We start from the raw sequence: 18,172 nt of genomic DNA on the forward strand, positions 1-18,172 counted from the left end.
CTTGGCTCAATTGGGCACAAAGAGATATTTGGAGTGGGGGAAGCAGCAATGCCACATGGTTCAGGCCAGCCCCATGCATCCTGTTTTCAGTTTAAGGAAACAAGGTTACCCTACTCGCTGGGCAGGGCAGGAGGAGCTTGGCGGGGTAGTTGGGTGGTTATGGGATGGGAGCTGGATGGGGGTCTGGACCTTGACCGAGAAATTTGGACCTTGACAAATAATAATTGACTACCCCTGCTCTAGTCTATCTGTGACATTCACTGCAACAAGAATACGTGAGACAATTGAACAAGATTGTGTTAAGGGAGTGTTTGGTAGATGAATAATTTGCAGGTAAGCAAGCTAAGAGAAATATACAAAGGCAAACAAGCTTGTTACCTGTAGAGGTTGGGAAGTGATGTTTCACCTGTAACATTGTATGATTAACTAGATGCAATATAAGGAGCTCTCACCTTTCTCTGAAACATCTGCTACTGGCCACTACTAGACACAGGATACAGAACAGATGGCCCATGGTCTGATCTGGCAATTCCTATATTCCTAACCTTCAAGTATGACCATTTCAACATTCACACTGACTCTAACCAATCTGTATCTGTGCTCCTGTTGTGCCTTTTAATGCCCCTGAAAAACAAGGTTAGATTTATAGGCCTGTATATTTCCAGTTAATTTTTTAATTGCTGTTGGAATATGGGAGTCACTTTACCTTCTCTGGGTACACTCCTAGAGTGCAGAGAGAAGTTCCAGTCCTGCTCTGTGGTGTTTTTAATTAATCCTGGGATTCCTCTCTAATTTTTCTCATTTGTTTTGTGGTGTCTCCCTTATGTTCATACATTTGTCATCTTCTGTTTCCAGGAAAGTTTCACTGTTTCTGGCATGTTTCCTTCACTCGGTCTGGTGAACAGTGAGCCAAAGAATCATTTCATTTCCCAACCCTATCTACGCTGTCTGCCCTTAGCTCTTCTTGCTGTTCCGCAGGGATTCTGCAGTAGCCCCCACTAAGATTTTTCCTCCTCATCTATTTGTAAAACATTGTGCTTTTTTTTTTATAACAAAGGATGGGTGACCCAGAGTTTCTTATTATGGTGCTCAGAGCTGTGACCCCAAATTCCCACAATGCATTTCATAAATACCTCAGTGATGGTAATAGCTGTCCTTAGACCTATTTTTCCTTGCCGGAACCAACAGTTAAATGTTTTAGAAAAAAGAAAGTGATCTGCAAGGATACCATTGTGTGCTGTGACCCTGTTGTGATCTATCACATGCTAAACAGAGTTGGGGTGGCTCACTACTGGGATAGGAGACATCAAGGACAACACAGCCGGAAGTATGTGGTAGTATTGTATTGGTTCAATAGGGAGCACTTTTCCCACTTAGCACTGAATCAGTGCCCCAACAAGATTTTGGGGGGCACTGTGCTGCTGGAAATGCTTTCTTTTATTTAACACATAAAAAGTAGATTCTGACTATTTGTGATGATCCCATGGCAATTTTCAGAAAAACTGGGACATGAAACCTGAACCAAATTCCAACATGGGTAATTACATTGCCTAGTATCTAAATTCTCATTGAAGTTTTGATTGAATCTGCTATGTCACTTTCTGTTCTAGGATAGTGCGTCAAAAAGTCAGCACGTTTCACCCAAGATGTAGATGCACTGATCCCTGTATATAGTTTGTATAATATTTGGTGTTAGCTGAAGTTATACTTGTATATTCACTAGTATGTAAAGCAATATGGGATAAAAGTCACTCATAATTAATAATAGAAAAAGTACTCAATGGGGAAAAAATACACTACCGGTCCTTGCGTGTGACATTATTAGGGCCCTACCAAATGAAAAATGCATCACAGACTGTGAAATCTGGTCTTTTGTATGCTTTTACCCTGTACTATACAGATTTCACAGGGGAGACCAGCATTTCTCAAACTGGGGTACCCCGACCCAAAAGGGGTCGTGGGGGGATTGCAAGGTTATTGTAGGGGGTCATGGTATTGCCACCCTTACTTCTGCGCTGCCTTCAGAGGTGGATGGCCGTAAAGCAGCGGATACTGGCCAGGCACCCAGCTCCAAAGGCAGTAACCCAGCAGCAATGCAGAAGTAAGAGTGGCAATGGGTGGCCAGAGAGTGGCGGTTGCTGGCCAAGGGCCCAGCTCTGAAGGCAGCAGCACAGAAACAGGGACAGCAATACTATATTATGCCATCCTTACTTCTGGGCTGCTGCTGCTGGTGGTGCTGCCTTCAGAGCTGGGCTCCTGGCCAGCAGCTGCTGCTCTCCGGCCATCCCGCTCTGAAGGCAGCACTGCTTCCAGCAGCAGCACAGAAGTAAGGGTGGCAATACCATGAACCCCTCCAATAACCTTGCAACCCTCCTGTTTGGGTCAGGAGCCCTTCAGTTACACCACCAGGAAATTTCAGATTTAAATATCTGAAATCATGAAATTTATGATTTTTAAAATCTTATGATGGTGAAATTGACCAAAATGGACCATGAATTTGGTAGGGCTCTAGACATTACCCAGGACAAAATCTGGACTGTTGAACCGCTCTGTCCCCTCAATTCTCCTGCCTTTTACACTGCTTCACTGTGAGCGCAACCACTCCTGGTCTGCTCACACACAGCCTCGAGCATGTAAATTGCTCTCAGCTATACCGTCCGAGTGCTATGGCCAGCCACTCTGCACTGCACAGCAACACCAGCAAATTCCCAGTCCCAGACTTCCATCACAAATTTGTGTCTTGTACTGCCCAGCCCTCTCCTGGAAAACACAGCTCATGTAAAGTTTATAATTTTATTAATAGAAAATGATATGCACAAGCCCTGTTATCCCAAATGAAGTTTCCCAAACACTTCAATCCAAACACACTGGTTTAGATGAAACAATAAAACAAGTTTAACAACTTCAGGAAAAAAAGATTTTAATTGATTTCAAGTAATGAGGCGTACAAGTCAGAATTAAAATAAAATAAAAAGAAACATGGTGTGATAGACCCAGACCAGTTGGGAACAGCAGAGTAGCAGAAGGGAGATATACTGGCCATTGGATACGTAGTTTTCTGTTCCCTGAGTGACCAGAACAGGGGCTTCTCCAGGCTAATGGACCACCTGACTCCAGTTAACCTGCTAAGAGTCAGGTGAGGCAATTAAGCACCTGACTCTAATTAAGGCCCCTCTGATGCTATAAAAGGGCTCACTCCAGTCAAGCCAGGGGGAGCTAGGGAGCCAGAGGAGAGGGTGTGGGGAACTGGGAGCAAGAGGTGTGCAAGAAGCTGAGAGTGAGTAGGCGTACTGCTGGAGGACTGAGAAGTACAAGCGTTATCAGACATCAGGAGGAAGGTCTGGTGGTGAGGACAAAGAAGGTGTTGGGAGGAGGCCATGGGGAAGTAGCCCAGGGAGTTGTAGGTGTCGTGCAACTGTACCAGGAGGCACTCTAAACAGCTGCAGTCCACAGGGCCCTGGGCTGGAACCCGGAGTAGAGGGCGGGCCCGGGTTCCCCCCATACCTCTCAACTCCTGATCAAACACAGGAGGAATTGACCTGGACTATAGCTTCTACCAGAGGGGAAGGTCTCTGGACAGTTTCCTGACCCATAGGGTGAATCTGTGAAGCGAGCAAATCCGCCAATAAGCACAGGACCCACCAAGGTAGAGGAGGAACTTTGTCACAACAGCTAATACCTAGTTAACAAGCTCAGTAAATTCAAAGCAAAAGTCTCTCTCACCCCATACTCCAGCAGTCTGACTAGCTGAAATCCTTTCCCTCAGTCCCAGGGCATGTCTACACTGGCAAAGTTACAGCACCAGCAATTACAGCGCCACTCAGAGAGCACAGAAGGAAAACCACTGTTGTGTGTTCACACTGACAGCTGCCTGCGCAATAGTGTGTTCTCACTTGCAGCGCTATTCGGAGCGGTGCACTCTGGGCAGCTATCCCCCAGAACACCTCTTTCTCTTTTGCCGCTAAGACTTGTGGGAAGGCGGAAGGGGTCATGGGGCATCCTGGGTCCAGTCCCAACGCCCCGTGATGCATTGCTTCGCATCCCAGCAATCCCTGTGCTTCCATCTGCATTTGGCACCATCTTTCAATGGTTTGTGTACTGCGCGCCCTGCCTCTTTCAGTCTGCAGGAATGGATCTCGAACTGCTGACCAGTATGCTGCTTGCTCTGACCAACACGGCACGAGTGGCAGTGGAGTTATTCCTTAAACTACAAAGGCAAGAGGAGTGTGACATTGATCTCACCACGTGTAGTAGCTATGACACAAGATTGCTTGTGGCATTAACAGAGGTGCTGATCACAGTGGAATGCTACTTTTGGGCTCGGGAAACAAGCACTGAGTGGTGGGATCACATCATGATGCATGTCTGGGATGACGAGCAGTGGCTGCTGAACTTTCGCATAAGGAAAGCCACATTCATGGGACTGTATGATGAACTTGCCCCAGCCCTGCAGCGCAAGGACACGAGAATAAGAGCTGCCCTGTCACTGGAGAAGTGCATGGCGATTACACTGTGGAAGCTGGCTACTCCAATCGGTCGCTAACCAGTTCAGAGTGGGAAAGTCAACCATTGGAGTTGTGTTGATGGAAGTGTGCAGGGCCGTTAATCGCATCCTGCTCTGAAAGACCGTGACTCTGGGCAATGTGCATGACGTAGTGGATGGCTTTGCACAAATGGGCTTACCTAACTGTGGAGGGGCGATAGATGGCACGCATATTCCAATTCTGGCACCAGACCACCTAGCCACCGAGTACATTAATCGCAAGGGGTATTTCTCAATGGTTCTCCAGGTGCTTGTGGATCACTGGGCGTTTCACAGACGTTAACGCAGGCTGGTCCGGAACTTACTTTAATGAAGCTATATGACAGTATGTACCTGAGTTTTGTGACTCCACCAACCACTAAACTAAGAGATTAAATAGACTTGACTCTCACTTTAAATTTTGCAGTCAATTTACCGTATTTATTGAAAATGAAAAACAGTTTGAGATACAACCAAGCTTATCCCTTCAGCATTCTGGACTGACAGCACGCTAGTAACTTGTATTTCTGTGAGGCACGTTAAATTTCCCTTTTCCAGAAAAATGTTTCAATTCCCACAGTCCACAAACTTCACAAATTTAGTCCCCAAAAGTGTCTCTTAAGGCATCTGGCCTGCCAAAGGTTAATTGCTCATCCTGCTCACCGAGGCTTGCAGTTCCTGTGTCCGCCTCGCTCCCTTGTCGGGTGCATTGAAGCTAGTGGCACTCTCTTGGGCCCACGGTGAATTGACAAAAGCTGGAAATCTTTTGGTTGCTGTCCCTGTAGGTCTCCAGCTGGCATCAGGCACTTCAGTCTGTTATTTTCAGACAGATCTTTAACTTTTCTTAAGCTCAAAGCCTCCTTACCCATAAACCTGAGCGCATAGACTGCTCGCATTTTCATTCCTGCCACACATACGCTTCAGAGTCATGGTATATGCACCTAGTGTGCTGACTGAGCTTTGAATTTTTGTTAGCGCAGCACTGCGTGTGTGTGTGTGTGTGTGTGTGTTTAAATTTAACCTCCTGCTTCCCTTCTGTTTTGACTCAGAACCAGATAGACACATTTTTGTGGAATATTTGCACATAAGCTGAAGCACAGCTACATAGGTTCCCCTCCCCTTTGGTTCCCTGCAATATTTGTGTGTCTCCAAAAACTACCAGAAGGTTCTGTGAGGTTTTTGATGGCAATGACGGGATATAATGTCCATGTGACCATTTGATTTATAGATCAGTAAATACCTGCAGCACTTAATACAGGAGTAATTGTCAAGCACAGAGTACAGTTTAACATTCCTTTCCACTCAGCTGTTAAACAGCTATTACCCAATCATTTTTTCTGCATTTTGTAGACTAAATTAATAGCAAGAGTCATTAGTTATCCAGCAGTGTACAGGTTTTTTCCTGTAACGGCCTATTGTTAAGTAACCGGAGCTTAGTTATAACACATACATGGATAACGCTTCCTTGTCTCTGGAAGAAGTCCTGCAACAAATCCACAAAAATGTTTATTTACTTGCTTCTTTACTTAACTATTATAGTGTTGCTCTGAATAGTTAAATCCCCATGTCGGTACTAGCCTTTGCTTTTCACCAGCTCTCTCTCTCAGCTTTTTTTAAATGAATATAGAACTCGTGCAGTGTCAGAATAACAGTCTAGTCGCAAAACCAGTCTGACATGGGCAGGCAACCTCACAGAGGAAGAGAGGGTAGTTCAGATTTCATGCATATGCAGTCCTTTGTGCCTCTGCTGCAACTGCAGTCATGGGTAGGGATGGTAGTGGTTTCTGTGATAGGCATACCTGAAACCACCAGTTCATTTCACACAGGCCACAGAAAAAGCACATCTGCTGGTAACTTTTGGTCATCTGGACTTCAATAGACAACCTATTGTAGCGGTAAAAAGCTCTAGATCTCATTAACAATCACTTGAGCCATCCAGTCCACTGTCTCATGCTCCTTCTGGTCCGATGGCTTATAGCAAGTTCCGGTAATGATTTTGCTTCTGGTTCTGTGTATTAGTTTGTTTTACTTTTGAGCTTGTTGTAAAAGGCGCTAGAAACCAAATTTCAAAGAGCCAGTACAGCCTGGGCAGCAGCACTGCAAGGCTACCATTACTGCCCAGGTGAGAGGGGATTTGTGTCCGTTCCCATCTGTTCCTTCCTTGTCTTCGCTGTGGAGGCTTCCAGCATGGACCTCAAACAACAACAGGTGTGATAGCGAGTCATGGGGATGTGGAAACTAGACTGATTTCACTGCCTCACTTCAGACCAGCAGCCAAATACCAATGACATCATCTAATACCCCATAGTGTCAAATACCATCATAATTAATAAGTTACTGTTAAGCTGGGGGAAAGCCATAGCAGGAAGATTTAGAGTGGATTATTTGGCCAGTCAGTTTATTCTCTAGTATGAAATGTGAGTACAGCACAGACTACTAACATTTGAGGCAAGGAAAAATGTAGCTCTTCTGTGCAAGTGTTAACCAAATGAAGGGATGTTTGTGAACTGTCAGTGACACATCACAGCTGCAGTGGTAAGGCTAGGAGAGAGACTGAAAGAAAGAGGGAGCAAAGATGGAGTGAAACATGTAGGGAGAACTAAGAGATTGGAGAAACCAGGGAAGGGACTGAGAGTCCTTCAGAAGTAAGAAGAACTCTGGGTGCATACTATTCTGGTTTGGTAGCATTTTACATCCACGTTGCTCAGGTATAAATGATGGCACAGGCTGCAAGGCAGTGAAGAATCAGGCCCTAGAGCTTCTCAAGTTCTGTGTAGAAAGAGGAAATAGACTCAGCAAGTATCTTCCCCTATATTGTGTCAATAATTTGCAAATATGCAGGAGAATGTATCAGAAAAGTTGAGGCCACTACATTCAGTTGTGAATGCAATGAAAACGGAGGTAGTATTATTGATAGATTACACCACATATATGTAGTTGTTTGTTCTTAATATTGTCCTCACTTTTGGTGATTTTTTGGTACATTATTATTATTTTGGCTGCAGATAGTTTGAAGTTCCAGAGTAACTTTTGATACTCATGATCCTTGTCTGCTTCAGTAATTGTGTGAAATTAATGGTCACATCTGGAATTGAACCCAGGTCTTATTCTGTCTGCTAAGCAAACATTCCTCATCCAAGTGAGTTGTCAGATCAGTGGGAATTTTGTTTTCCCAGTTACTCATGTAATCCGCCATGTGAACTGATGCATGTAAAACACTGAAGTTAAAACAGGTCATCTAAAACAAGTGCTCTTCTCTTCTCTTCTCTCCAGTTACCAGCTAAGACAGAAGTTGGTCCAGCTTTTTAGTGCTGAGCGGCAATGCAAAGAAGATAAAGACAAATGGAGACAAGAGACAGCTGCCTTTTTCATCCAGGTCGCTTGGAAGAAACAGCTGAACCATGGCCCTCTGAAATCAGTGTCTTCATGTAAAAACCTAAAATCTATAAATAAAAGCAACTCAGCCATAAAAACGAGCACGCAATCCATCCTTAAGCAGATATACGGTAATTCTGTTGTGGTGGCAATTTAAAGTTTCAGAATTTAAGTGTTCCATTGCTGATGCTTTCATAACTAACAATATTCCTAGATTTTGGAATCTGCTATAGATTTAATACTTCCCAAGTTACTAAGGGATTTGCAGCACCAGAGCTAGAAATCCATTTTTTTTAATACACAGATAAATCCAAGGGGGGGGGGGGAGAGAGAAGGGGGTTAGATACTTTTAGAAGCAAATCATTTCTAAACCTGATTTTTTTTAACCTTAAAGCAGTATATGGGTCGCTGCACATCATTACTCCATGACAGGAGTCCCTCAGACAGACAGACAGCTCCCCATATTGCTATTTCACCAGACCTGAATTTGGGGTAATGTGATGATCAGAAGGTGATATTGTTTATCTGCTCATTTTTAAAGTACACGTACTCAGTGTTAGATATGCTGAGTTGGATGCAGGTTTACTCTGGTAATTATTCAACCAAACACTATGGAAACTTAAAAAGAAAATATACTTATTTAACCATGTTTTGTGTTGAAACTATAAAATTTACCCAAAGGTTACTTGAAATGCTATTATGGATCACATTAACAATTTTTAGGGCTGTCAATAGCAGTTAACTCACGTGATTACTTTTTTTAATCACGATTATTTTTTTTAGTTAATCGCGATTAATCACAGTTTTAATCGCACTGTTAAACAATAGAATACCAATTGAAATGTATTAAATATTTTTGGATGTTATTTTATGTTTTCAAATATATTGATTTCAGTTACAACACAGAATACAAAGTGTACACTGCTAACGGTATATTATTATTTTTTATTACAACTATTTGCACTGTAAAAATGATAAACAAAAGAAACAGTATTTTTCTAGTCACCTCATACAAGTACTGTAGTGCAATCTCTTTATCATGAAAGTGCAACTTACAAATGTAGATTTTTTTTGTTACATAACTGCACTCAAAAACAAAACAGTGTAAATCTTTAGAGCCTACAAGTCCACTCAGTCCTACTTCTCGTTCAGCCAATCGCTAAGACAAACAAGTTTGTTTACATTTACAGGAGATAATGCTGCCTGCTTCTTATTTACAATGTCATCAAAGATTTGACAAAACGCAAAGTACCAATGTGAGATTTCTAAAGATAGCTACAGCACTCGACCCAAGGTTTAAGAATCTGAAGTGATTTCCAAAATTTGAGAGAGATGAGGTGTGGCACATGCTTTCAGATGTCTTAAAAGAGCAACACTCTGATGTGGAAACTACAGAACCCGAACCACCAAAAAAGAAAATCAGCCTTCTGCTGGTGGCATCTGACTCAGATGATAAAAATGAACATGTGTTGGTCCATATTGCTTTGGATTTTTATTGAGCAGAACCCGTCGTCAGCATGGATTTATGTCCTTTGGAATGGTGGTTGAAGCATGAAGGGACATACGAATCTCTAGCGCATCTGGCATGTAAATATCTTGCGATGTCGACTACAGCAGTGCTGTGTGAACACTTGTTCTCACTTTCAGGTGACATTGTGAACAAGAAGCGGGCAGCATTATCTCCTACAAATGTAAACAAACTTATTTGTCTTGAGAAGTTGGCTGAACAAGAAATAGGACTGAGTGGACTTGTCGGCTCTAAAGTTTTGTTTTATTTTTGAATACGGTTATTTTTCTGTACATAAATCTACATTTGTAAATTCAACTTTCATTATAAGAGATTGCACTACGGTACTTGTACTAGGTGAATTGAAATACTATTTCTTGTGTTTTTTATAGTGCAAATATTTGTAATCAAAAATAAATATAAAGTGAGCACTGTACACTTTTTCTGTGTTGTAATTGAAATCAATATATTTGAACATGTAGAAAACATCCAAAAGTATTTAAATGAATGGTATTCTATTATTAACAGTGTGATAAATTTTCCATCATAAAAGTTTTATGAGACTCTTTATGATAAGATTATTTTAATGTAAGTCTTTGTGTTTAAAATTAAGAGAGTGCAGCAGTTCACAGTGAAATGGTCTATAACTGTACATAACCACATTTGGGTGTGAATTTGTAAAAATGTGCACATTTATTTTTTAAAGGGCGCTCTCAAGAAGGAAAAGTTTGCCATCCAGCAAGACCTTCTTCAAAGCATAAGCTTTCTGATGTGCACGTGATCTCAGGTAAGGGTACGGCCTTAGTGAAGCTGTGGAAGCATTTCTGGAATTTAAAATGTTTTAGATGGCTTGAATATGAAAGGAAAATGAGGGGAACAAAACTATAGTAATAATAATAATAAAACCAAAAAAAAATGAGGTAACCAAGTGAACATCCCGTCTAAGATATCATTGTACCTAGACAGCTAGCACCCTGAGATCAGGGGCTCTGTGTTCTGTCACTCCTTTTGGACTTTTGTGTATTATTTTTTAATTTTTTCTTTGATATTAACTTGTTTGTTTAACAAGATATGTGCAAAGAACTGAGAGTAGGAAAAACCCTATTATACAATGGCAATTTACAGAGGAGAGATGTTTAAACTCACCTGTGTGAATTTGTATACACATACTTGTGCACACTTAATTTATCAGCACAGTATCTGGTGGCCATGTGGAAGCAGATACCACATTTCTACACATACTGAGAATTTGTGAACAAAAATTAGACAAGTTCAATTGCATATATGTGCTCGTGGACACAGATATCCACATCTGACCATACTGCCCAGACACACACTGGCTTGCTGGTTAGACCTTTTTTATAATGTCATATCTGTGAACCAACTCCCAGTGACCCTTGGCTGGTACCTTCCTGCAGAAAATCTTTTTTAAAAACCCTGTTGCTGTGATGTTATATAGTTATGGGGCAGTGTTAGTGGGGTGGGGAGGGGGAGAGGGAGAGACAGTTACACAGGTGGTGAAGGTGAAAGAACTTTTTCTTCTTCCTGATTCTTTTTTCTTTCTACTACTGAGTCAGACTCTAGTAGCAAGTAGGTTATTGGTGAATTCCTCTGGCACTCTACAAGGCAGCCCTCTGCCTTCAGCCTCCTTGCTGCACAGCACAGACGGTGTTACCAAGAACTGATTACTCCACACCCTTGCTGGGGATACTGGCAGCTTGTCCGTTTTCAATTATTTCACATTTGTACTCCAGCTCTTAATGGTCCACAGCTAGAAGCCATACACTCTGCACACTCACATGTTATGATTAGACGTAGTTTCCCGACGGTGTTTGGGAGTAACTGATGGATTGGAGGTGCAGGGGGGTGGATTTTTATCTTTACTCTTCATTTTTAATTACTGTGGCCCTGTTTCCATTCCTGCTCCCCAAGAGGCCATGCCAACCACACACACTGCCTTTCTCACCACTGCTCTATGCTGAAAAGTGCTATATAAAAATTGAATCTTCTTCCTCCCTAGATCTGTGTGCTGAGCGTATTCACTCCCCTGGCTGCAGATTGCAGTGATAAAAACACGTTTTTCTTCTTTTTACCCCTATCTCCTGCAGAGCCAGCACAACTCACAAAGGGTTCTGTTCCTCCTTGTGCATCAGCTACAGAATTGTTTGTTACGTTCTAATCAGTTACACCTGTGCAGAGCCACTAAGGGCAAGAGTTACTCCAGCTGGGTAATGGAGAATAGAGACTGAGGGCACTGGAGCTGTACACATGGAACAATCTCTGTTACCGGCAGAAGATGGAAAGAATCCAGCTTGACTCAGATCCCATGCTGAATCTGTAGAAAAATGTTTTTACTTATTATTTGTATTGCAGTGTAGAGCCTAGGGTCCCTTTCTGCTAGGTGCTAGATGGTGGCTGCCCCAAGTTGCTTACCATTAGGTAGATGAGACAGTTTTGATCTGGGGATCACAGAGCCCACAATGCCACTGTTAGAATCACTCTGCGGAGTCTAACTGCACTGTTACTTAAACCCCTTTCATGTCAGCCTTCTGCATTTGGGAGCAGCCTTGCTACATACAGCACTCAAGGCAGCAGGGCAGGGTGAGGGATGGAGGGGAAAGTAGCCAGGCCCAGTCCCTTTCCCTATGTACCAGGATGCCCATTAGAAAGGGCTAGTGCCTTCTCACCACTTTCTACTACACTGGGAGCTATTCAACCTTTCCAGTTTAGTTCTCATAAGTAGCCATTAGCCCAGATCTGCTGCTGAAAGGCATCCAGGACTCAGGGAGAACAACAGGAGTGTTAAGGGACCCTGCTCATTAAAGGAAGAATTATACCCTGACATTTTCTCACATACTCAGTGTTACAGAGTGGAAAAAATGCCAATACCCTTTGCCCTGCTATTTTCCTAATTTCACGAGTTACAGAGACTCCTGAAAAACAGTATTTCAACAATTTGTTTAAATGAAACTGAAAATTATGCTCCAGTAGCGATACACTGACCTAAGCTGGGCAGTTGATTGCTGTTGGTGCACTGTGGTGGCAGAAGGCGTGCACCAGCTGCTAGGCACGCTATTGTCTATCTGTTTTAATGCTAGATTAGGTCAGGCCCCTGGCAGCACAGGATTGTTCTCTGCAGTACTTTCCCCAGCGCTAGGCCTGCTTCTGTGGGAGCGGGTAATTCCTATTCCTAGTCATTCAGTCCTTGGCCTTCCCGTTAAAACTGCCCATTGGATGTGGCCACATAAATTGAACTAGGATCTAGGGACCTCTGTTCTATCCCTGCTCCGCCACAGGCCTTCTGAGTAACTTTGGGGCAAGTCATGTCAACTGTGTGCCTCAGTTTACCCATCTGTAAAATGGGGACAACGATATCGACCTCCTTTGTAAAGCACCACATGAAAGCTATGTGTTGTTAGGTAAGAGTTACAGTTGTAGATCTCACTGCTACCAGAAGCCATGCTGACATTTCTGGGTGTCGCTAATGAAGTCTTATCTCTGTTCTCTGCGTGAAATGCTGTGTGCAGGTCTGGTTTCCAGGGTTGAGCAAGGATTTAAATGAATTAGAGCTAAATGCATAGAACTGCAACAAAATGCCATCATGACTGGAAGGTAAGACATGAGGCCAGAGAAAAGGGAGCTAACCTATTTACCAGAAAAGAGGGAGATGCTGAGCAGTTTGTAATTAGCTTCAAGATCGCGAAGGCAAGGAATTTCTTGAGATGGCAGGACAGGGAGCAATGGCTAAGGAAGAACGAGATGAGAATAGAATTTGGGAACAAATTCTCAACAAGCTCAATCAGCTAACAGTGGTGTTAAAGCACTAGTCTGCAGTTATTCAGCGACTGCTTAGACCAATGGTAGCAGGGATGATGCAATCATTAGTTTTGCAAAATCGGAGGGTTAGTGTGAACGGCCAGAGTGGTCTCCTCTAGTCATACCAGCTGTGGCTCAAAAACCAGACCACGCGTAGCTAACAAGCTGTCTCCTTGATTTAAAATATTTGGTGTTAGGACAATAATGAAAGAAAACTAAATATGTTCCTAGGCTCTTTTCTTGGTGCTCTCTGACTCGTTTAGAACTCTCTCAAGTCCCAGGGGAGTCTTAAAGCAGTGCTGCCCTTGGGAGTTACATTATAACAGTAGATACATTTCTGTCTCACAAGAGCCAAACATGCTCTTTCTTGCACTATTTAAGAGAACACCTTTGGTCATTTTCAGTATAGCCTAGAAAGCTACCAGACAGGTGTTTAATCTGCCACCTTTGCATACTGAGTCATGGAACTGCTGAAGATAGATTTTAAAACTTAGTGTTTTGCTTAGTTCTTTGGTTTTAGGGGCAACAAGTCTCTCTGCTCTTGTCTTTTATGAAATAGAAAGCCTTTCTTTTGCAGCTTTGAGTTGACTTCACCTTTCATAACTTGGTGATAAGTAGGATAGTGATAGGAACTTTGCCCAGTGCCTGTAGAACAGTACCTACTTTCATTCACCTAATAGGAGCTTAGGGAACTTTACCCCTGTCTTAAAGACAATAACGTGTTTTCCATCTGACGCCCTTCGTGCATGACATTAAGTTTGTTGGAAAAGTTCAGAGCTGTCAGTGGCTAATGCCAGAAACAGTATTTTTGACGTAGTTGTCTAGCGTAGGTCAAAATGGACTCATGTTTGATTCATCTCTCTGAGAAGGGTACAGCTGGGAAGAAGAATATTGGCACTAACAAACATTCTTGTGCCTTGTGAAAAAGTGTAGGGTGACAAATCTGCCAACTGGAGACTGGCACCAAACTAGTTTAACATCCTCACTGGTGTACGTGGGCTGAAAATTTTGGGATGGGGACAAAAAACGGTATTGACAAGAGGCAGCTTCCACCCCAGGTGTGGTACAACAGCCAAGCCCTGGAAGGAAGCACAGCCACTGCTCAACAAGATTAGGGGGGAGGAACATGGCAAAGGATAAAAATGGAACTTGCTGAATGTTTTGAAAAATCTATTTTATCCCATGGGGAAGGGGAGAGAAAGCAGGGTTCCCCTGCCACCCCAGACCATGTTTGACAAATAACTGCAACCAGGAAGTATTTGTTTAAAGTAACTGATTGTAAATGGCTGTCTTTTTATCACAATCTTGTGCACTTTTATTCTTTATACTATCTTGTGGCAGGGAAGTTATTTACATATTGCATCATGAACTAGGTAAAAAAACCCACACCACTATTTGTCAGATATATAATATTTTGTACATATGATAGGAAATTCCAAACACCCAATAGTTTTTCTACTTCGGAAGCAGGTTTTGCAGGGGTCAAGCTGGATTCTGCTCTCTTAGTTCAAAACTGAGCAAGTCTAGAACAGTCATGTGCACACTGTGAGAAGTTCTTGTTTTGTTTTCAAATGAAAGGTTTGTAAATCGTCAAGTTCCCACAAACAATACTAAACAAAATATCTTGCTGTTTCCTGGGCAATTTCAACAAACTAGCTGTTCAGTTGTCAGTGAGACGCCTGTCACCTGTAAACGTTTCAATAATTAGCTAGAGCAAGTCAGTCAAAGAGATATAGGCGCCTAAGTCACTTAAGTACTTTTGAAAATTCTAAGTGCAGTAATGAATGTGCCAGCCTCCCCGGCTTGCGATAGAGCGAAACAGAACCATGGACTCAGGCTGAGTTGTCAAGAAGGGTTTTGTTTCCGGCATGCTGATGACATTTTGGACATTTCTGTTAAATGGCCTCATTTACACAACGAAGTATTCATAGTTTATGCATATTTGAAGGCTAGGATGCACAGCCGACTGCAGCTTTTCTTAAAAAAAAAATCAATATTACCCCATAGAACTAACATTTTTTGTTTTTACAGTAAGCAACCTGCAGTATGTTCATCTGCTGGAGAATGAAGGAAAATTGAAGCAGTTTTCATACAACATGAGACCAACCACTGCTGCAAAGTCAAAAACCAAAAGACCCAAGCATTAAGCAAAGCTGAGAAGTAGTAATAGGGAACCTGAAAACAACTTAAAGACGACTCCCGAGTTCTACAGGAATGTATGAAATCTTGCTTGTAATTGAAAAAAGTATACAAAATATTAAGCTAACAAAGGTATTTTCCGTTACTGTATTATCTCAGTGCTATATGCCAAACCAGACTTCCAGGGAGTTGAACTCATTTCCTGTACTAATGAAATGTAGAATTAAAGAGTAATTTATTTACTGACATTACAGAATTTCAAATTTCATCAAGTTGAGAAGTAGGCTGGAATTAGCAATTTACAGAATGTATCAAAATTATCCATAAATATGTTATGAGAGTGTTAATTACAGCCCTATATTCAGCCACATATGGGGTTTGAAAAAAACTTTATATAATGAGCAGGTGCACTATTGCCTTCTCTCTTCTCCAGCCCTATCGAAGCACTTTTGATTTATGAAAGCTAAAATAAAACTTCCTGGGAGAACAATATAAGCACATAGTTTTCTCTAGGTAAAAAGCATAAAACAAGCACTAGTTCTACACTTAATTAGGGAGCTGAAATTCCCTCTAGATTAGAAACCCCAATCTTCCCTCCTATCACCCAGTTAATATTCAGATCTATGAAACAGCCAGTTTCTCAATGCAATCCACATATTTATTCTTAAATTTAAAGGGGGGGGGGGAGTGAACTAATATGGTTCCCACCCTTTCCTTTGAGAGATTATTCCACACTCTGCTATCAAGTGAAAATTCCTAGTATTGCTATATATTAAAATTCTTTGTTCATTTCCATCCCATTATACCATAGCATACCCCCTCAGGAATATCCTAATCAATTTCTCTCCATCCTTTGTATTTACGACCTTTTAGATGGCTGCCCTTCATCAATTTCATTTTTGGCTGAAATTGTCAATTTTTTATTTTAGTCAAAAAATGTTGCAAGTTTTTGTTTTGGTATTTCCAAGTCAAAGTTTCTCAGAACTTTACATCCCACAAAAATTTGATTTTACTTTTTGGGATGAAAGCAAATGCCAAAGTATTGGAATTTCCTGTGGGACTGAAATCATTTTTTCCAAACTGCTCTAATCACAAATTAGATGTGCGGAGCCAGTTATATTAAAGGGTTAACTATTTTAGAAAATCTTTGTCCCTGTCTCTCATTTCACCCCAAATTCAGACTACCAAAAGCTTTGCAATTACCTGTAATAAGTATCTGAAAATCTATGTAGAACAGAAAGTATAGCCGCCACTAGGAATGAGTGCATCTGCTCAACAGCAAGCTGTGTGCTCGGATTCTTCACTAAAGAGGAACATTGTGTTGAGCTCACTGTTAGATACTAACATAGTGGTAGAAATTGTGACTGAAAGAAAGGACCATGTTAATTAAGTTTCTAGGGTGAAAGGCTGGCCCTATAGAAGTCAGTGGGGCCGGGATTTCACCACTTCACCCTCTCCCCTCAAAACAAAGTAAATTTCTTTGTTAGTGAAATAGTCATGAAATGTTTTTATATCGACATGCACACCATGGGGCCTTCTCCCACAGACGTCAGCTGGAGTTTTGCCATTGACTTCGCAAGTGAAACTGAAAGGCAGACAAGGGGATCACTTTGGTGGACATGTTTTTTAAGAAAAAAATGATGTAACGTTCCTTTTTTCTTACTTTTGTCCTAAGCATATTGTATATTATTACTTTGACTTTATTCTTTACTACATTTCTATTTTTTATATTCAATAAATATCCAAAATACTGTTATTCCACCTTAAAAAGCATGAGTAGTATTTTTGCATTGTATATTACACAATGAAATCATTTAAATATTATTATAAATAATGGAAAATGACTGGAGTCAATACAAGAATCCAATAAACAAAGGAGATTCTCTCCACATCAGTGACAGCATTTAATATTTTCACTTCAACAGCTGGGACTGTCCTCAGCGTATCCTCTCCTGCAGTCAACAGTCTTACCTAAACTACTTACGCTGCAATGTTACTTTCTTGCTTCAAGACCAAAGTAATGTAGTACAAACAGATTTTAGGAAAAAAAATTTATTTAAGTTCCACTTAAAAATTTTTTATAACAAACATTGTCCCAACATTTTCCTTTCAGAATTAAATGGAAGTAAACACTTTAAAGCAGATGTACAATGTTCATTTCTTCAATATTCTGTGCTAATAACACCGGGTCCCTGTGGATGTGTGGCAAGATATATGTTGAAACAGTAATGGAGGTCTGTTAGCCATTGCTCTTGGACTTCACCACTCTTCAATGTCTGGAGGCAAAAAGGAAACAGGTTGTAAATCACACATATGACCCAATAAGCTAACAGTCCTACTCATGAAGTTTCAGTAGTTGGCTTGATATTTTCAGTTAACCAGACATTCTATTGCAAACAAGAAATCAAATACAGAGGAACCTTGTTCATTTACACACCACGTAATTATTGAGAAAAGGAGAAGCCATCATTTGGAGTTCAAGAAACATTAGCAGAGAGTCAGAACTCTAGTGTAATGATAATATTAAGACTTCATTACTTTTTACAAAATCAGCTACAGATCATTTCTATGATACTATGAAGGGTGTGTGAATTTATCTAAGTGTGGTTCACTTGCTATTTCAGAGTGTACCATCATGCAGTCTCTATGCTATTTAAATCATGTTTGTTTGCTTAGTTCCAATTCAGCAATTTACAATGCATTTCCAAATCATTAGTGGAAATGATTGAGGCTCTACTATAGTAGGAAGACTCACTGGCCATGTCCACAGTAAGGAGTTTTATAAAAACATTCTCACCAGGGCTACCATTAGA

General features: G+C 41.4%; 2 protein-coding genes across 11 annotated transcripts in view; one reads left to right on the top strand and one right to left on the bottom strand.

Moving 5' to 3' along the window:
* INVS (inversin) overlaps positions 1 to 17,129 on the top strand; it is a 211,298-nt gene extending 194,169 nt beyond the window's left edge. For 7 of the 9 annotated variants that reach the window (XM_024099606.3, XM_005292613.5, XM_024099607.3 and 4 more), the window contains 3 exons: positions 7,796 to 8,028; positions 10,111 to 10,191; positions 15,252 to 17,129. In XM_024099606.3, coding sequence (XP_023955374.2) covers positions 7,796 to 8,028; positions 10,111 to 10,191; positions 15,252 to 15,367 — 430 coding nt within the window. In that variant the 3' untranslated portion in view covers positions 15,368 to 17,129. Of the gene's footprint in view, positions 1 to 7,795; positions 8,029 to 10,110; positions 10,192 to 11,512; positions 11,670 to 15,251 lie in introns of those variants that run through there. The other 2 variants (XM_065587212.1, XM_065587213.1) reach the window with 1 other exon arrangement.
* A 266-nt stretch (positions 17,130 to 17,395) lies between these two features.
* TEX10 (testis expressed 10) overlaps positions 17,396 to 18,172 on the bottom strand; it is a 126,412-nt gene continuing 125,635 nt past the window's right edge. For both annotated transcript variants that reach the window (XM_005292615.5, XM_065587218.1), the window contains exon 15: positions 17,396 to 17,635. In XM_005292615.5, coding sequence (XP_005292672.2) covers positions 17,522 to 17,635 — 114 coding nt within the window. In that variant the 3' untranslated portion in view covers positions 17,396 to 17,521. The remainder of the gene's footprint in view (positions 17,636 to 18,172) is intronic.

The sequence above is a fragment of the Chrysemys picta genome, chromosome 2 (assembly GCF_011386835.1).
Source record: "Chrysemys picta bellii isolate R12L10 chromosome 2, ASM1138683v2, whole genome shotgun sequence".
Taxonomy (NCBI): domain Eukaryota; kingdom Metazoa; phylum Chordata; order Testudines; family Emydidae; genus Chrysemys; species Chrysemys picta.